The 21,107-nt window shown below is 43.7% G+C and overlaps 1 protein-coding gene across 1 annotated transcript in view; it reads left to right on the top strand.

The window, feature by feature from the left end:
- LOC146823139 (uncharacterized) overlaps positions 1–21,107 on the top strand; it is a gene marked incomplete at its 5' end in the record, with an annotated part of 688,665 nt that overhangs the window by 83,742 nt on the left and 583,816 nt on the right. Inside the window, one exon of the mRNA XM_085606373.1 lies at positions 4,339–4,457. Within this exon, the coding sequence (XP_085462499.1) occupies positions 4,339–4,457 (119 nt within the window). The remainder of the gene's footprint in view (positions 1–4,338; positions 4,458–21,107) is intronic.

Here is a 21,107-nt window from a genome sequence, read left to right as displayed (position 1 = left end):
TATGTTACTTTTTTCCTTAGTACATGATTATGTACAGGAAAACTGGAGCCTCCAGAACTGACTCCCTAGTAGTTTGTCTACAAAATCTTTCGACCTTCCAATAATTGTTACTTCGATCACATGACTGGTTTTTGGTGGCCATGCATAGGCATTAACCCACTACACCCCTCCAGACCACAAATTAAACTGCAGCAGATTCAAGCAGAGGTTCAGTGATATAGCTAGTCTGCTGATGGCTTTTCATTCAGTCTGCACTTCCACTCCTTTCTGTCTGACTGAAAGATGAATCATATTGTGGTGGGAACACAGAAGTTCCGCATTTTGAGACACACGCATGCTCTTTTTGCCTGTTGACATGTTGTTGGAAACCTAAAGGTCATGCTGTCGCAACATATAGTTTTCCGTGTATTGTGACTCTCATTTTGTGTTCTTTTAGGATGCTTTTGCATCGTTTAGCATGTAAGGGAGGCGGCATGTATTAAAATAGATCGCCATGCATTATTTTTGTGAGCCAATTTACCTTGCCTTTGTGTACACCATAATTTCCAGCGTGCAAATAAATTAAGAAACATCCCATGTGCACAACTTAAAAGCTTAATGGATATCCCTGAAACCAAATCGGACCTGGTGGTTGCCTTATTTCCAATGGCCAAAGCAAAATGAAATGTATTACATACCCTTGCTATCGTGCACATGAGAAACCCATTTCACCTTGTTTTAATAGGGTTGTTCAGTTGTGCATATTGTCTTCTTGGTTATTATACAAGAAGGTAATAGTGTTCCCAACTTGGGAAAGGACCGCACATCAAACAAGAGAACAAATATCAAAAAGTCAAGTGAAAGGCATGTGTAGTAAGCAATAGCTGTAAGTACAGCGGGGTGCTAGGTGGGCTGTGAGCACTTACTACCCAGAAGTGCCGTAAACAGATTGAGAAAACAAACTGCTGGAAAATTCACAAGAAAATCAGCTGATGCAGCACGCCCATAGACAATATAATAGGTCCTACGCACAACCCAATTTTCAAGGACCAATATCACTAAAGTAAATCATTTCTCAAAAGTCCTTATATAATGCAGGATATCCAAAGGTTCCAAATGATGAAATGAACAGTCCACAAAGCTTCAATGTGTGGTGTTGCTTTTATTGTTCCTTCAACACATACTCGATATAGATAAAAGCCAACACGTGTTTCGTCTGTACCAAGTAAGTACAATGACTTTCTCAAGGCAAATGGTTGGTTAAAGATGAGGTCAAAAATTCCAATAAATATAACCGATGAACTGTAAAATCAGCGAAGAATCTCCAATTTGTGAAGACTCCGTTCAGGTAAATCCTCACAGTCGAAAAAGTGTACAAGCAGTGAGTATGTTCCACACTATGGTACGTGCTCTAATGTACATGCTTCAATGTAAAGTACCTTTCAGAAACCGTGCTTATAAACAACCCTTTAGGTGTGTAATGTTACCAATTTGCGTCTTTCCAAATACCTGAAAAAACAGTCAAGTGAGCTGAACGTTGGTATCTGGCGTTATCATGCGCATGGACTGTTCTCTGTGAACCTGCTTAGAGACACGAAAGATACACTCTACGGTGTGCTTGCCTATTAATGCGTGACCTCTTGTTGCCATTAGGAAGGACAGTGCTTCAGGAGGTTTGGTGCAAGCCGCGTTCAGCTCACTTGACTGTCTTCTTGGTTATATTTAAGGTAGCAAAAATGCTTATAACACTTTTCTATTATAACTTTTCAGCATGCTGCACATCAGCCACAATGCTCTGCAACATAGCTTAAAAACATTGGCAAAGCAAATAGCTCTGGCTAAACACTTAGAAGGTCCCAAAGTCGAGACCTATTGGCTATGCCAATGCTTGTTTACAAGTGCGGGTGCCACTATTGATATATGCAAATGGAGATTTGACATTCGGAAAATGATGCACTGGGAAATATAATTTCATGTAAGTAAATCTCCTACAGGGGGCAGGTAGTGGAGATTGCAGGGTGGGAATTATCTCAGTGTTTAGAAACATCATACAAACATACTCGCTCGAGGGTATTCACAAACGTTTTATTATCTTGTTTTAACTCTGGAAACGGTCTTACGTTTACTGTTTACAAAACGCAGAAGTAAATATCTTTGCCAACTGTGAGTGGAGCAACTGCTCTCTCTAAATTTAGTGGGGAGAATGAGCTTATTCAATTAAAAAAAGTCTTTCTCCTTGGAGAAAAAATTTAAAGTAAAGTTTTAGTAATATGAATATATTTTTTCATGCATAATTGAACAATACGTACAGGTGTGCATTGTGCAAATCCTTTTACATGAATGTAATTGGTAATTCACAGATGTTTTCCAAGAGCAGAATTATAAATCTTAGTGAATTTCAAAAAATGTATAAATCCAAACAGACATGCATAAGTAAACCCACAGGTGTAGATTTAAAGGTTTTCATAATATTTGAGACCTGCATGTCATATCATTACATAATAGTAAAGGGATTTAAATTATCCCCCTCCACCTCGTCCTCCTGTTCCTAAATTGTTGTGAGGACAGAGGAGCAAGAGACCTTTCAAAACTCTGGCGACTACAGTACAAATGGTAAGGCACTAGGGTCCCCTCCGGTCTAGATGCGCCCCGGTTGATGTCAGTTGATCCCAGTGGCCACAAGGCTAGGTAGGACTGAGCCCTTCCCTTCTTCTTTAAAAGGAAGTCCCGCCTTCCACTGTCACAGCCCAGTGATGTGGTCACACTATGGTGATGTTACCGTAGCTGGTGTGAGGTCCCTTCCTCTGTTGACTTTGGCTAGTCCATGGTCGAATTTTGATAGACTTTTTATGACTTTCATTCTTGTTAGCATGTAGAACCAGGTCACTGTTAGCAGGTGGCGTAGGGATGGTTTTATCGTTTACCTTTGTTTTACTTGGAAAGCTCCTGTTTTATATAAGAAGAAAAATAGAAACTATTTACAGCATTCCAGTGGTTCGCACTAAATGAAGAAGCCAATACTAATCCCATCATTGTTGAATAACAGCTATAGTAGGAGACAGTAGAACCTTAACTAGCCTTGTTTGTTATGTTGGAGAATTCCCTTATAACATCTAAAATGGAACCAGTAATAAAATCACTGATCACATAAAGACAAACCAGTGAACTGACTGATGGACTGATGAATTGATGTGTCAAACGTGTCTAATTGTCGCTAAAAAGGTGGTACACAGTCAGACTCAGGTGCAACATTTCTATGACCTTGGTGAAGAATAATTTAAGCCTCCTCTCAAATCAAAGAAAGCCCATCTACAGAGCATTAATACTGTGCAGTAACATCATTCATTGGCTATTAACTTTTGGCATGAAGTTAGTACACATTATCAAAGTGACCTTTTTGAAATGCTTTATTGTTAACTTATCTTCATAGGTTAGTATACAGGTTAAGTTTATTATGACCAGTGGTGCTGGAACCATTTTGTGGGTGGGAGTGCTGCCATCAGTGTTACATCACTGAAGTGATAGGGCTTGTAAATAACTCAAGCTTCACACAAAGCCAAGCGTAGCAAATGCATACAGCTTGAGATTGGGAAGTATGTAGCTGGTAGAGCATTTTGGAGCACACTGTCACAAATATATGACTAAACCATGGTGTGAAAGCACACTGTCATTTACAGACAGCTCATTTTAAATTTAAATAGCCATATTCTCACAGACATGCAGTTTTATCAATAAAACTATATATTGTGCAAATAATGTGTGGAAAATCGGATTCAGCAATAATTTATGATTTGCACATCACCAAGTAAAGTGTCTTGATTTGATTTGAGCCTATAAAAGTATTTGGTTCCATCACACTTTAGAATTACAAAAAATATGCCTTATTTGTGCTTTCCTAACTGCTGATATATTTTCAAATATTTGTACAATTCCTTTACAAGCATTTAAATATTGTTGCGTGTTAGAAAAAATTGACATTGCTTTGTCTTTCCTTTCACACTCCCTGTAACACAGCAAGATTGCCAGATATTTCTCTTTACCAAATCCTCTAACTTTGAATCCTCTAACTTTGCAGTGAGAAAACAAAACACCCATCTCCTTGTTGAAAGAACAATAAACAATTTGTTAGAAGACATAACCTGACTTCTTACCTCTGTCTTTGAATGCACAGAAATGTGAAAAGATAAAAGCAAAATTTTAAGGCATCTGTACTTGCTTATGCACATTCTGAACGCCAGCATTGTTATTTTGGGGTTGCTGCAGCACCCCCACACCTACCAGTGCCTATGATTACGACCTAGCTTGGCAAATGCTGCAGGAAATATCTACCAAGTGAGGTTTATTCTTTCTTTGTTGTAGAAATATCTTGAAAAACAAGTGGCAAACCTGGATGGTCCTGACACTGAGGCTCACTGTTTGCACCTACAACGAAGTACCAAGAAACCCTTCAGAGGTAGAAGAGGACCTCGAAAACATAAGTAAGTCTGTGCTTTATTTGTGTTTTAACAACTCATAGATTCATGGTGCTCCTGTTTATGTTGGAATACTTAGTTATTATTAAGAGTGTAAAATGAAATACCATAATTAACAGAGACATTGGATGTTAAGGAACAGTAATGGTAAATCCCCCACTTTCCACATTATACTAGGTTTGTAAATATAGGGAAATTGGGAATTGTTATGCTGGCACCATCCTCTTTTTCTCTTTTTGTCTCATAACTAATCAAAAATCAAATAGATCTGTTTGTTAGAGCGAAGGGCCCTTTTCCCCACATTGTGTATGTGGGAGTGAATGCAAAGTGATGGATGAACGGAGCAAGTGCAGGTAACGGACCCCCAGCAACTTGTATTCACTTGTTATACACACACTATTTATTGTGACTTTGACCCAAAGTAGGTGCAGAAAACTTTTCAGTGCTTAATTTGTAAAATAGTAAGTGCCAGTGTCGAAGGTTTTTGTCAGAACCCTGCAGCCAGTGATAATGAATGTCAGGATTGTCGAAGAGCAAGGCTGTCTAATTTTGATTTCACCTCATGCCTATTTCTTCCACAACCATGGGAGGAGATGTGACCTAATGACCAGAGGTGCCCACTTTGGAACTGGGGAACCAGGTTTGAGTCCAGCATCAGCTCAACATCCTGTAATTCCGGGCAAATCACTTGATCACCTCGTGCCTATAAAAGAATTGACCTTGTATAATGTAATCTGGTGTTTATGTAAAGCACTGTAATGTCATTCGGCCAAGTTCGCGCTGTATGAAAAACTCAAACAAATGTACAGCTCCTGCCCTTTAGTTTCAATTTTAAAGGTGTTTTCATTGCTGCTTATTTGCTTTGTCGCTGCTTTTTCTGTCTCTTTCTTCAATCTTCCTTTAGTGGTTTTCTTTCTTTTGCTCTGAGTTAAAGTCTCATTAAGCTCCAGTCCCTAAAAATAAGTGCCTGTGAGCCCCAACTGGAACCATAAGCTCAAACTAAGGACTGGCACTTATTTTAGATGTGTGAATGTGAGCCACAAGGACTGATGAGAGTGAAGTACCGGAATCTATCCCTCTATGAGTGTAAATCTTACCCTGCTTTCCGGAGGGCCATGGTTGTGCATAGATATGTTTTGGCTTGCTGCTTCAGGAGCATTGGGTAAATGAAGTTTCAAAGTATGGCACTGAGTCCGTCTTTGTATGTGTGAGCACCAGTGTGAGACTCACACAGCAGGCTTTATGGACACACTGACCAGGATGTAGCAACTATGAAAGTTTGCATGAAACAATCATCTATACCCAGAAAAGGACCCGTGCTCACCAGACCAAGACATAAACGTGTTCCTCCAGAGGTTTACCCTCGACCAAGCCATTGATCCAGCTTAAAATCTGGTTGTTTCAGCTTAAAAGCTGGTTGTTCTTTGTGCAAAACACATACAATGATTTTGAGAGCGAAATCACATATATAAATTCATGTGCACCTTGCACATGTGATGGAAACATCAATAATCAATGAGAAAACATATAGTACAAGCACTGTAAAAGTGTGCTTAGATTGTAGAAATAGAAGAAAAATCATATACTGTGTGTCTAACATGCCTAACAGTTGAAATCGTATACGGTTTAACCCATGTTGAAATGAAAACTCACAAAATGTATATTCTGCAATAACGCAATTAATAAGAAATTAATATATGATTGACTAAACATTGATGCATTATTGAGCTTCCTTTATAAGTGTGTGGATTTCTATTATGAATAGGACTGTGTAATGGCTTACGAAATTATCCTATTTATGCTCTCATTGTAATGCTCCATTGACTTTGAAAAGTTGGTGCAACACCTATGTGCAGCCAATTAGAAAGTTGACATTCTCTATAAATGTTCTTTATAACAATAGTGATTTAGCTTTCCTAAAATGAAAAATGAAAATAAATGTATAAGTATAAGTTGCAGGTATGTAAAATATGGTAGTATGCCACATTTACCAATAGATGATTTTATGAAGTGATTTATTACACTTGACTACATGACTAATGTATCAATTAAAATACACTTGCCTGTACCTAAAAATGCACACACACACACACGCATGCATGCACAAACACACACACACACACATATATATATTCACTGAAAAAACCATAGGTTTCAGGCACGTTATAGTTCGAAATTAGCATTTAAAAACCTTTGAAATTCATTGAAAAAAAATATAGGTTTCAGGGACATTATATTTATTTGGATATTTCACTTGTACAAAACCAGTAAAATTCGGTCATTATAGTTAGTTCAGCTAACTATAACTCGCGCCCCCGCAATCTATTTCTGTAAAGTTTAAATATGTTTTATATATATATTATGTACTGGCGGTCGCCAGTAGATAGTTATAGTTAGGACCGTGTTTCCATAGGAAATCTGAAAATTCTATTTTGAATAACTTTGGCGCCGGTTGACGGATCCTCGCGAAATTTTCAAAACTAATGGGGCGCTCCGTTCAGCTCCTACCCTGGAAGTCTCGAGGTGATTCATCAAGCGGGGGCTGAGAAAAAAGGGGTGTCCCAAAACTCGTTTTCCCCATGCATTTTCCCATAGGACCTTTAGTCGTATGTACAGCCCGAACGGATAAACAGAATTACTTGAAATTTGGCAAAGAGGTAGTCCTCAGGTCAGGGATGTGCCTTTTGCATATATGGTGTCAATCTGTTCAGTAGTTCCTGAGAAAATTGCAGTTAAAAGTACATAAATATCTATAGGCGCGCACCGTGCGCGCACGGTGTGCGCATGGTGCCGTGCGCGAGCGTAATTCTGATTGGTGGTTACATGTCAGTCAACATTCAAATCGGTCGAAATCAGGAAGTGTTGTCCGCCATTTTGGGTCTGACAGTGAAAAAGAAAGGTGGAGAACGTGAAAAGGGGGCAGGGTACAGAGTTCTTGACCCCCTTGCTTTTGTCAGGGGGTCCCTGAAGGACCATGAAGGGTGAAAAAAACATTTGACCATGTAGGGTGAAAAAAAAAATAGAATTAAAAATCAAATTTAAGTGTTTAGATGTTAGGTGGCTCTAAAAAGAGCCGTTGTGTTAATTGAGGAATAGAGGAACAAAAAAATGACAAAAATTATAGGGTGCCGCACGTGTGCTGTTGTATCTTGCTCTCTATTAGGGGAATGCTGGTGTCCCCATAAGAGAGAAGAGCATTGCACGCATTGCACCGTATATGCACCCTCTTAAACAGAGGGTGTATATCCAGAGGAACAGAAGCAGGTGAAGCTGCCGCCGCAGATGAAGTGCTCGGCTGAGCTGCCGATGATGTGCTCGGCTGAGCTGCTGCGGATGTGCTCGGCTGAGCTGCTGGAGGGTTTTCTCTAGCAGCTCGAGCATAAGCCACAGGATGCACATCTCTAACGTGCCTGATCATAGTGAAGATACTAAAAGAGTATTTCTTTTTAGGATCTCTTCTTGATAAGACACCATTACAAATAGTGCAGGTGACTTTTGGAGCATTCACCTTCTTCTGCCCCTCTGGAAAAGTGAAAAATTGCCATATAAAAGAGTTTTTCTGTCTCCTCTGTCTCTGTGGCACAAGGGTCTCCTGCTCACTCCCAGAAGATGACTGCTGCTCTGCCATTCTCAAGTACTGGAGTACTGGAAAAGCTGCTCAGGGAATCAGAAGTAATAATGAGGGGAGTGGGTGTGGTGTTGGAAGTTTCTGGAACTGAAACTACTATAAACCAATGAAAAGTGTTGTTTCTAAATCTCATGACTTGCCGTGCGCGCACTGACCATGTCATGAGTGATGTAATATGTGACGTCATGAGCAGTGGATTGCGGGCGCGTGAGTTATAGTTAGCTGAACTAACTATAGCGGGGGAATTTCATTGTTTTTTTACGAGTGAAATGTCCAGCTAACTATAACATGTGTGAAACCTATGGTTTTTTCAGTGAATATATATATATATATATATATATATATATATATATATATATATATATACAGTCCACAAATGGATGGGAACACCCGTTGCCTCCAGAACGAAGGGCGCGTCGATGAAGAGACCTCCCAAACGCGGTCACGAATATTATCCAAAACTTCTCCAAGTTAAAGAAAAGCAATCGACGCCGTGTCTGTGCTGAAAGTTATTTATTGCCAGTCGAAAAAGCTAGACGCGTTTCGCCTGTCCTGCAGGCTTGTTCACTAGCAGTTTGGTAAAGTTTTCAAACGCAATTTAAAACAGTGAGTGACGATCAACGCACGTGATGGACTACAAGTATAGAAATAAACAGAAGACTCGTAGTTCACTAAACTGCAATAGATAAACGGTCCAGGCAAGTGCCACAAAGTGTAAGACCAATTCATTACGGTCAGTCAAACAAAATATGCACTCATAAATTTAGTGTATTTGATAACATTCATCAATTATGACACAATTATTAACCAAGTGGTCCTATTATGAAACAATGTAAACCAAGTCACTATTTAGCTGGCAAGGTTAATGCATTACATGGGTGTTTAGATCAAGTGATCAGTCGCACTGAATATAATTTCAGCCATTGTGTCAAAACATGATTTAGCAGATCAAATTAGGAATGACAGTAAATACACGGTACCTATGAAGTTACTGCCCAAGTGGGCTAATGCAAACATCCACAGAGAGTCAATTACAGTTAATAGTAGCTGTTTTTAGTCCAAAACAGTGACGAGATCGCACAATAAACAAAATACAGATGAAACCAGGTAGAAAAAGGACGGGAGGATTCTATAAATGCGTGTGTAAGTCTTCTTCCATATTAAGACCATGTGGTGTTTTGGTATTGAGTCTGATAATATAGCAGGACTCTAGTTTGCGGAGCTTCTTTTCCCGGTTTCCACCTCGGCTGCCAGATGGAACTGCATCAATTACAAAATAGAGAAGACCTTCAGGGTCTTTGTTGTGACATCTGTCAAAATGCCGGGCCACGGGATAGCTTTTGTCCCCATTTTTAATGGCCCGTAGATGTTGCAACACCCTTTTGTGCACAGGCAGAATCGTAGAGCCCACATATTTAAGGCCACAAGGGCACTGTAATATGTAGACCGCATAGTCAGTCTTGCATGTGTAATGCCCCTTGATATGTTGGATGGCTTTATGGGAAAAACCTGCTGGGAAACAAGTTGTGTTTTTTCCATACATACAGGCCTTGCATTTATGGCATTTAATAAAACCATCCTTTCTTTGAAGCCATGAGCCTGCTGGTTTCGTTTGATTGCTAGGTAACACATTTATTTATTTTTTATTTTATTTTATTTTAGCGATTTCTAAAGCGCCTGGTGACCCAAGGGCATCCCCGCGCTATGTAACTTGAAATCCTAGTGAGGGGGAGAGAGGGGGGAAGGCGACCGAAGGGTGTTATTTAGGAAACAGATGGGTCTTTAGTTTTTTGCGAAAAGCAAGGTAGTTGGATTCTAGTCTAAGGGCACGAGGGAGTGCGTTCCAGCCCTTAGCCGCTTGAACGGAGAATTGTCGACCTCCTGTGCGGGTTCTTTTGAATCTGGGGGTGCTGACTAAATTCTCATTTTGAGATCGTAGGGATCTGGTTGCTGTATAAGGTGTGATCATTTTACTAAGGATCGCTGGACCAGATCCGTTGTAAAGCTTGTGTGTAGTACACATTGCTTTAAAGTGCACCCTTTGGCGCACGGGGAGCCAGTGCAGGGCTTTGAGGGCTGGCTTGGCGGACATTCTAGAGGGAGTGTTAGTAATCATGCGTGCTGCCGCGTTCTGTGTCCGCTGGAGTTTCGTGATAGTAGACTCGGGGGCTCCCAAGTAGACCAGGTTGCTGTAGTCCAGGCGGGACAGCACTAGTCCCTGGATAAGGAGCTTCCTGGACATAGGTGGGAGTAAGGGCAGGATTTTACGGGTCGTGCGCATAAGCCCGAAGCATGTGCCCGAGGTTTTGGTTGCTTGGGTTTTCATCGTGAGCTGTGGCTCAAGCCACACCCCGAGTGTCTTGATTTCGCGTTTTGGGGGGGGAATTTCTCCGAACACATCGGGCCATAGTGTAGGAGGGATAGTTGTCCATTGCTTGCCAAGTAGCATTACTTCTGTTTATGTCCCATTCAATTTTAGTGATGAGTCATTCATCCAGTTGTGGATACCTATGAGGCAGTTAGTCAAATTTTCAGGATGGTCGATCAACTGGGACAAGGAGACGACTAGTTGGGTGTCGTCAGCGTAACTCACCATTTTTATATTAAATGGTGTTACCACGTCCTCGAGGGGGGCCATATAGACATTAAAAAGCGTCGGGCTCAGGGAAGAGCCCTGGGGGACGCCGCTGGTGAGTGGGAGGGTGGATGAGTGATGGTTATCGTCCCACACTTGAAAAGTGCGTCCTGTAAGAAAGGATTCGATCCATTTGATTGCTGTCCCGGTAAGTCCTGCATTCGCCAGTCTATGCAGAAGGACACGGTGGTTGACCGTGTCAAAGGCTGCACTTAGATCCAGGAGGATCACTGCCACTGATCCTCCTGAATCCAGTAAGCCCCTTGCCTCTTCAATGACTGCGAGGAGTGCGGTGTCCGTTCCATGGCCCGGGCGAAATCCGGTTTGGGATTGTCGGAGCAGGTTATTAGTTTCAAGGAACTGGGATAGTTGGAAATTTACCAGTTTCTCAGTGACTTTGCTAATGCCAGGGAGTAGGGATATTGGTCTGTAGTTGGACAGGTCCGATGGATCTAGCTGAGGTTTTTTTAAGAGTGCTTTGACCACAGCACTCTTCCAGCTGTCGGGAACAGTTCCGTGGGCGAACGAGCAATTGATGAGATCCGTGATGATAGGTACAATTACTGAGGCTACGGTCTTGAGGAACCTGATAGGGGCTGGGTCCAAGGGTGATCCACTTTTCATTTTTGTTAGGGTTCGCTCAACCTCTAGGGGGATGACAGGTCGGAATGTCTGTAGCGTGGGGCGACAGATGCTTTCAGTCTGTTCGAGGGGAGTACGGCTTTCCGTGAGGCTGGGGGAGCTGGGGAGTGGGAGGGAGGCCAGGATGCGGGTGATTTTATCGTTGAAGAAGTTCGCTAGCTCATTACTTCTGTCAACTTTGGGGGTGTTGGAGGGGGAGGTGGTGGGGACCTTGATCAGCTCTTTGACGATTAAAAAGGATTCTCGGGCTGAATTAGATGCTTCTTGTATTCGCGTATCATAGTATGAAGCTTTAGCTGATTTAATGGCCTCTTTATAGAGTTTGACCGAATACTGGTAGGCTTCTTTGTTGGTATGTTGCCAATTTTTTCTCCAGAGTCGTTCGGCTTTTTTGCAGTTTTTACGAAGTATTCTTAGATCTGTGGAATACCATGGTGCTGAGCCATGTTTGCCGTTTTTGTCTTCCCTGTTTCTGAGTGGGAGTACTAGGTCTAGGGAGGCGGTAATCCAGTCCCTGAATCTTCTGTCTGCCGTAGTTGGATCTCCAGCGTGAGCAGGGATGTTTTTTTCAAGGATCTTAGCCCATTCATCCGTGGGGAGTCTGGACCAGGTCCTGTCCTTACTGAAGGTGGGGGGTATTCGGTTTTTCCTGAAGGTTCCAGGTAATTGGAAGGGGACAAGAAAATGGTCTGTCCAAGGGAGGGGAAGGGCCTCCTTCGCTAGCATCAAGGGCGAGCTGGTAAACACAGGGTCTAATAGGTGGCCCTTGGTGTGGGTGACTCCGGAGTTTAATAGGCGGATGTCAAAAGCCGCTAGGTCTTGAATCAGATCATTGGCTACCGAGTCGGCCGGATCTTCTAGGTGGATGTTCAGGTCCCCAACTATCATATAGTTTGATAGGGAGTGGGCCTGAGTTGTGACTAGGTCTAGAAGAGAGCAGGTGAAGGGGCCTGGGAGGCCAGGGGGGCGGTAAACAAGGAGTCCTGTTAGAGAAATGGTTGGGTTGAGTGTAACGGTAAAATGCAGACTTTCTGCGTCGGTAATCTGTGCGTCGTGGGTTTTGCAGTGGAGGTGTTCTCGATGGATGATAGCTACACCGCCTCCTCTACCTAGAGGGCGGGGTAGGGATTGGATACAGTAGCCCTGTGGTGTTGCTAGTACCATGTCTGATTGCGAGTGAGGGCCGAGCCACGTTTCCGTGAGGAAGAGTATATCAATTTCATGATCTTCTATGATGTCGGTAATCTGTATCGCATGTTTTGGAAGTGACCGACAGTTTAGAGAGGCAAGGTTAAGGATGGCGGGTTTGGTAGGTTTAGTGGGGAGCGTAAGCTGGACTGGCTTGCATAAGGAGCAGCAAGTGAAAGGTCCCTTGAGATCATGGGTGTAATCACAGGAGGGTGGGGGGGGGTCTGAGGCTTAGTAGTTCTCTGCGAGAGTACCTTATGTTAGGGTAAGATGAATCGGGCAGGAGTTCTGGCCCTAGGCCCGGTCGTGCGCGGACGGGCGCAGACGGGCTTGGCTTTGGCGCGGCTTCAGCGCGCAAACGGCGCTCCCGCTGCGCTCGTCCGCTGCGCTGGTATGGCCGGCCCATATGTAGTCTGTGTGGGTGGGTGTGGCCTCGCAGTGGGCGTGGCTACCGCCTTGGGCGTTCCCTGAGTCAGCGCTGATCGCTGTGTCAGGTGTGGTCGGGGAGGGCTGTGAGAGCGCGTTTCGGGTCGGCGCTTCCAAGCAGGTGAGCTCTAAGATATATTTTTTAAAATAAACACAAGTGAACAGTGCAGTTTTAAAAAATCAGTGGGAACACAGTCCTCCGGCTTCCGCCTCAGAGGATACACAAGTCAGAACTCCAGTCCGCTTGTGATTCGCGTATTTTATAGTCTCTGTGGGTGGGCGTGGCCTCGCGGTGGGCGTGGCTACCGCCTTGGGCGTTCCCTGAGTCAGCGCTGATCGCTGTGTCAGGTGTGGTCGGGGAGGGCTGTGAGAGCGCGTTTCGGGTCGGCGCTTCCAAGCAGGTGAGCTCTAAGATATATTTTTTAAAATAAACACAAGTGAACAGTGCAGTTTTAAAAAATCAATGGGAACACAGTCCTCCGGCTTCCGCCTCAGAGGATACACAAGTCAGAACTCCAGTCCGCTTGTGATTCGCGTATTTTATAGTCTCTGTGGGTGGGCGTGGCCTCGCGGTGGGTGTGGCTACCGCCTTGGGCGTTCCCTGAGTCAGCGCTGATCGCTGTGTCAGGTGTGGTCGGGGAGGGCTGTGAGAGCGCGTTTCGGGTCGGCGCTTCCAAGCAGGTGAGCTCTAAGATATATTTTTTAAAATAAACACAAGTGAACAGTGCAGTTTTAAAAATCAGTGGGAACACAGTCCTCCGGCTTCCGCCTCAGAGGATACACAAGTCAGAACTCCAGTCCGCTTGTGATTCGCGTATTTTATAGTCTCTGTGGGTGGGCGTGGCCTCGCGGTGGGCGTGGCTACCGCCTTGGGCGTTCCCTGAGTCAGCGCTGATCGCTGTGTCAGGTGTGGTCGGGGAGGGCTGTGAGAGCGCGTTTCGGGTCGGCGCTTCCAAGCAGGTGAGCTCTAAGATATATTTTTTAAAATAAACACAAGTGAACAGTGCAGTTTTTAAAAAATCAGTGGGAACACAGTCCTCCGGCTTCCGCCTCAGAGGATACACAAGTCAGAACTCCAGTCGGCTTGTGATTCGCGTATTTTATAGTCTCTGTGGGTGGGCGTGGCCTCGCGGTGGGCGTGGCTACCGCCTTGGGCGTTCCCTGAGTCAGCGCTGATCGCTGTGTCAGGTGTGGTCGGGGAGGGCTGTGAGAGCGCGTTTCGGGTCGGCGCTTCCAAGCAGGTGAGCTCTAAGATATATTTTTTAAAATAAACACAAGTGAACAGTGCAGTTTTAAAAAATCAGTGGGAACACAGTCCTCCGGCTTCCGCCTCAGAGGATACACAAGTCAGAACTCCAGTCCGCTTGTGATTCACGTATTTTATAGTCTCTGTGGGTGGGCGTGGCCTCGCGGGGGGCGTGGCTACCGCCTTGGGCGTTCCCTGAGTCAGCGCTGATCGCTGTGTCAGGTGTGGTCGGGGAGGGCTGTGAGAGCGCGTTTCGGGTCGGCGCTTCCAAGCAGGTGAGCTCTAAGATATATTTTTTAAAATAAACACAAGTGAACAGTGCAGTTTTAAAAAATCAGTGGGAACACACTCCTCCGGCTTCCGCCTCAGAGGATACACAAGTCAGAACTCCAGTCCGCTTGTGATTCGCGTATTTTATAGTCTCTGTGGGTGGGCGTGGCCTCGCGGTGGGCGTGGCTACCGCCTTGGGCGTTCCCTGAGTCAGCGCTGATCGCTGTGTCAGGTGTGGTCGGGGAGGGCTGTGAGAGCGCGTTTCGGGTCGGCGCTTCCAAGCAGGTGAGCTCTAAGATATATTTTTTAAAATAAACACAAGTGAACAGTGCAGTTTTAAAAAATCAGTGGGAACACAGTCCTCCGGCTTCCGCCTCAGAGGATACACAAGTCAGAACTCCAGTCCGCTTGTGATTCACGTATTTTATAGTCTCTGTGGGTGGGCGTGGCCTCGCGGTGGGCGTGGCTACCGCCTTGGGCGTTCCCTGAGTCAGCGCTGATCGCTGTGTCAGGTGTGGTCGGGGAGGGCTGTGAGAGCGCGTTTCGGGTCGGCGCTTCCAAGCAGGTGAGCTCTAAGATATATTTTTTAAAATAAACACAAGTGAACAGTGCAGTTTTAAAAAATCAGTGGGAACACAGTCCTCCGGCTTCCGCCTCAGAGGATACACAAGTCAGAACTCCAGTCCGCTTGTGATTCACGTATTTTATAGTCTCTGTGGGTGGGCGTGGCCTTGCTGACTAATGCTTGGTGCAAGGATCTGGCCTTTCTGAATGTAAATTGGGGTCTTCTTTGAACAATTTTACCCAACACTGGATCACTCCTGATAATGTGCCAATGTTTATTAAAAATTGTTCTCAATTTGTCCTGTTGTTTGTTATAAGTAGTGATGAACCTACACTGGTTAGTGTCTTTTGCTGAATTTTTTGCTAACTTTGTACCTTTATTGAAAAGAATTTGTTCTCTCATTAGTCAACAGCATCCCCTATGGGGAATGTCTTAGAGCCAGGCGTAATTGTAGCAGCCAACATGATTTTAATAAAGAACTTGCATGTTGGAAATCTCGTTTTCAAGCTAGAGGCTACTCGGATAACTGTCTTAATCAAGCTGTTACCAAAATTGAAAAAATTAAGAGAGAACAAATTCTTTTCAATTTGAAACACCCTGACCCCCTAAGCCTGCTTAGGGGGTACCACAAGGACCCCCTGGCCCAATTTTTTTTTTAAACGGGAAGGTGAGCACGGATCCTGCCGATTAAAAAAAAAAAAAAAAAAAAACGAAGCGCGGGCTCCCGCGTTTCGTTGGTAATTAGCAACCGCAGGGGCCAAGTCCCGGGGGCAATATTATTATGTGAATGGGGGGCCCAGAGGGGCTTCAATATTCATGGGTGGGGGGCTCAAAGGACCCCCAAGCCCCGGGGACCGCCACCACTGGGGCTTCTTTAGAATATATGCGGGGGGGCTCACGGCCCCCCCGCAGCTCCGGGGACCGCCACCCCCAGGGCTTTTCACGCACAAGCGCACGAGAATCGCGTAAAGTAATACATATGTGTCGCGTATGCACCTGAAGTCGCGTACCGGTAGCATAGCGATCGCGCACGAAAATACGCACCCATCGCACATCCAATGCGGATCCTACACAACAGTCCTAAAATGGCAGCTAGGTTCCGCGCAGTGATTGAGAAAGGTACACTTTGGGTGCGCGACTCCCCCAAAAAAATGTTACAAAAAAAACCAATAAAGAAAATAATATCAATATTTTTAAAACAATAAATAAAACAAAAAAAATGGAATTTCAATATTTAAAAACATATTTTTTCCATTTATATTAAAAATATATTATGTAATTTCATAAATAAAATATGTAAAAATAAATAGTTAAAAAAATGTAGAACATCAGTATAAAAAAATAAATATAACTATTATTACATTTAAAAATTGTCATTTAAGAAATCTTTGAAATTCACTGAAAAAAACATAGGTTTCAGACATGTTATAGTTAGCAATTAGCATTTAAAAAACCTTTGAAATTCACTGAAACAACCATAGGTTTCAGATATGTTATAGTTAGGAATTAGCATTTAAAAAACCTTAGAAATTCACTAAAAAAACATAGGTTTCAGGGGTGGTATAGTTAGATGGACATTTCACTCATACAAAACCCTTTGAAATTCCTCCGTTATAGTTAGTTCTAATAACTATAACTCGCGCGCCCGCAATCCACTGCTGATGATGTCACATATTACATCATTCATGACATGGTCAGTGACATCACTGATGACATCACTGATGACATCTCAGGTGTATAAGTATATTTGATAGTGTTCTATTGATCTTTGTCAGCTTGTATCACTGACCATGTCATGAATGATGTAATATGTAACATCATCAGCAGTGGATTGCAGGCGCGCGAGTTATAGTTATTAGAACTAACTATAACGGAGGAATTTCATTGGTATTTTATGAGTGAAATGTCCAGCTAACTATAACACCCCTGAAACCTATGTTTTTTTCAGTGAATTTCTAAGGTTTTTTAAATGCTAATTCCTAACTATAACATGTCTGAAACCTATGTTTTTTTCAGTGATATTTATATATATATATATATATATATATATATATATATATATATATATATATATATATATATATATATATATATATATATATATATATAAGCGCCAAGGTGTATTGAAGAATAAGTGGCTGTATGGATGGTTCAGTAGGTACGTGACTGACTGTATAAGTGAGTGATTAAACCTGTCTGACTGAATGCATGGATTAGTGACTAAACTGTGTAAATGTCAGTATCAGTTTGTCAGTTGGTGCGTAAGCAGTTGCATTGGTTGGTGAGTAGCTAAATCAGTATCTATATGGGGTATTGATTGGTTGTCTGAGTATATGTATGGGTGCCTGAGTGTCTGTGTGAGTGGGTGATTCACTGGGTGTATGGGTGCAAGAGTACATCTGTGAAGGGTTGTATGGGTGGATGAGTGTGTGTGTGTATGGGTGTGTTGGTGAGTGAATGATATCTCAGTGGTACATGTGTGAGTTACTACATATGTGAAAGGCAGTATATGTGAGTGTTGGAGAATATAAATGACTATATTGAGTGAGTGATTGTGAGAGTGGCTGTATGGATGAGTGTGTGCTTGTATTAGTGATTGTATAAGAGTGTAAGTGTGTGTTAGTATCTGTATGAATAAGTAAGGTGGTATGTGTGTATAACTGTATAGGTGAGCAAATGGGAATGTGATTGATTCTTTGCATGACTGACTAGGTGTGTGAGTAACTCTATGGATGAGTGGCAGTGTGTGAGTGTCAATATAGGTGTATGAGTGCATATGATAGTGCTGTACTGATGAGTGACCACATGTATGAGTGACTGTATGGGTGAATGAGTGCATGTGTGTGTAGACCTAGGAATCAGTGAGTGGGTATGTAGTAACTGGTATTGGTGTGTGTATGGTTTCAAAAATGGTAGTCTGTATTTTAGAGTGGGTATATCAAAAGTTATATTAGGGTGTGAGGAGGTGCATCAGATTATCACATGGATGATGTAATCAGTGATGTCATCAGTGATGTAATTTGAGATGTCATCAGTGATCTCATCAGTGATATCACTGACCATGTCATGAATGATGTAATATGTGATGTCATCAGCAGTGCATTGCGGAGGCACGAGTTATAGTTAGCTGAACTAACTATAACGGCCAAATTTCACTGTTTTTGTATCAGTGAAATGTCCAACTAAGTATAATGTTCCTGAAACCTATGGTTTTTTCAGTGAATTTCAAAGGTTTTTTAAATGCTAATTTCTAACTGTAATGTGCCTGAAACCTCTGTTTTTTTCAGTGAATTTCAAAGGTTTTTTAGATGCTAATTACTAACTTTAATGTCACTGAAACCTATGGTTTTTTCAGTGAATTTCAAAGGTTTTTTAAATGCTAATTTCTAGCTATAATGTCACTGAAACCTATGGTTTTTTCAGTGAATTTCAAAGTTTTTTAAATGCTAATTTCTAACTATGCCTACAGAGGTAGGACATGAGCAGAAAGAGGAAGAAAGGCGCAGAAACAAGCAAGAGAAATATAGATAGAGGCAACAGAAGTCCCGAAAGAGGAAGAAAGGTGCAGAAAAAACAAGAGAAATGTAGAAAGAACCAACAGACGTGCAGAAAGATGCCATGTTGCAAAGTCATTCTGTGCCCTGGGCACCCCCCCAACGTTTTACTGACTGGTACTGGTGGTAACTGATTCTGACTGACCCTGGGCTCTGCCTAACCAGGCCCGGAGCCAGTGCTATGCTGAAAGACACTTAGAATACAGTGAAAACACCCTTATACACTAGGGTACACTATGGGCTGGGGTACCCCTGTGATTGGCATGACCTACCCTGTAAGGCCTTAGTACATAATAGGGCAGGGGAATTAAAACTACCTCTAAGTCCCTAGCATATAATAGGGCATGGCAGTTTAGAAGCCAGCAGCCCTTTCCTGCACTTGCATGTGTGCACTTCTGAGCCTGAGGTCAGTTTAAAAGTATCCCTGTAACTTTCACAATGCAGGATTGCTACGTTGTCAAAGCAGGCCACACCCTTTTCCCCACTACTCTGCAAACGCGCCTCCTGCATGTTCTAAGTTGGGGTATGAAGTCCCTTTCATTCCTTAGGGTCTCTGGGGGCCAGCTAGCTCACCAGGTACTTCCAGTAAGCGCCACACACCTGGATTGCTGAGAGTCGTCCGAGGCCACGACCCCTTTTTACACCACTCTGCAAACGCGCCTCCTGGTACACTGCTGCTCAAAGGATGAAGTCTATTTGTGTCCTGAGGTCCTTAGGACACAAGAGGACCTCATCGTCCCACCAGCAGTGCACCAAGAGGTGCGTTTGCAGAGTGGTGTAAAAAGGGGTGTGGCCTTGGACCACCTCTCTGCAATCCAGCTGTGTGGCGCTTGCTGGAGGTACCTGGTGGGCTAGTTGGCCCCCAGGGACCCTCAGTATTCAAGGGGACTTAATTCCCAACTTAGAACGCCCCAGGGGGTGCGTTTGCAGGGAGCGGGTGGGGCCTCCGGCGAGATGCCAGCTTTTAAAAAATATATTTTTAGAAGGGGGGCTGTGTGGCCCCCCCTTCTTTCAGTATTTTTGGGTCTCTGGGGACCACATCCCCCAGGGCCTGACCCTCTTTAAAAAAAAAAAAAAAACAGGAAGGGGGCCGCGTGGCCCACCTCCCGAGACAGATTTCGGCCTCCGGGACCCCATCCGCCGGGGCATGGCCTCCTTTATTTGTATATTTTCATAGGGAAGGGGGTTCCGTGGCCCACTATTGGCCACGGGATCCCCAATGCCCAGGGCTTGGCCATTATATATATTTTTTAAGGTGGGGCTGTTTGGCCCCCCTACCCAGGCCAATTTCGGCCCCGGGGAACCCATCTCCCGGGGCCCGGCCATTTATTAATTTGAAAATAAAGGGAGGGGGCCGCTTGGCCCACCTCCCGGGCCACTTCTGGCCCCGGGGATCCCATCCTCTGCTTCCGGCTCTCAGCATTGGGGACCATGGGGGGAGCCCCAATGCCTCCATGGTCCCTGCCGGCTTCCCGCCTCCTGTGGGAGCCAGCATTGCTTTTGGGCAAGGGGAGCTGCTAAGATGCAGCTCCCCTTGCCCAAATGCAATTCTGCTTTGCTTTGTTGAAGCGAGAGCAGGTTTCCTGTAGTAAGTGTAAAATAATTGGACCCAGGTAAAATGCTGGAAAAGAACTTGGTAGCACATCAGATCATTTTGTCCGTTGACGTGAGGGACTTAGGGTCTCTTATTAGAGATTTGTCCCATTAGAATGCAAGCCCAAATATCCATGGTTCAGGCGAAGGATTGATGGAGTACCACTGCCACACCTATGAAGATGACTTGTAGCAGTGGATGAGAGTGAGTATTGATAGGTAAGCACTTTACATTTGCTTAGGTTGTTTGAAATGACTGTGTGATGTTATGCAAAGTTCAAGTTAATGTGTTAATGTGGCACTTAATGCAAACAAGTCGAAGTGGTTGTCAGGTCTATTGTGGCCTAAGATTTCGGGATAGAGATATACACACCTACATTGTGGTTTCAGTGTAGAAGAGTGTAGTTGTCTGCTGTGTTGTGGTGTTTGTTGTGAGACATCATTGACAAAGAATAGGGACATTACTTTGTAAGATAATGAGAAGTGGTTGATATAGATGTTCTCAGTACACAGAGAATAACTGTGTCAATCAGAGTGAGCTACCCCTGGTCGAGGTGTCGCTTGAAGTGAGTGTTAATTTAGAATGTAGAAGAATAGTTTGAGTTACCATGAGAGAGTGATAATCTGTTTTATTTATTGGAGCAGACAGACTTAGTTGTTGAATTCACTTGCATTGTATTGTGTATTTGCTTAGAATCGTGGTACTCATAGTACAGCCCGCGGGCTGCCATCAGCCCGGCAGGCCTTCCGTGGCAGCCCTCAGACCTTGCAGGTAATGTCCCCATGGCCCCCAGCTTTTGTGGAGAGAGAGAGTGGAGAGAGAGAGAGACTGACTGAGAGAGAGAGACTGACTGAGAGAGAGACTGACTGAGAGAGAGAGACTGACAGAGAGAGACTGACTGACTGAGA

This window comes from Triturus cristatus, chromosome 5_2, assembly GCF_964204655.1.
Source record: "Triturus cristatus chromosome 5_2, aTriCri1.1, whole genome shotgun sequence".
Classification (NCBI taxonomy): domain Eukaryota; kingdom Metazoa; phylum Chordata; class Amphibia; order Caudata; family Salamandridae; genus Triturus; species Triturus cristatus.
This window is presented reverse-complemented; position numbering and strand designations above follow the sequence as displayed.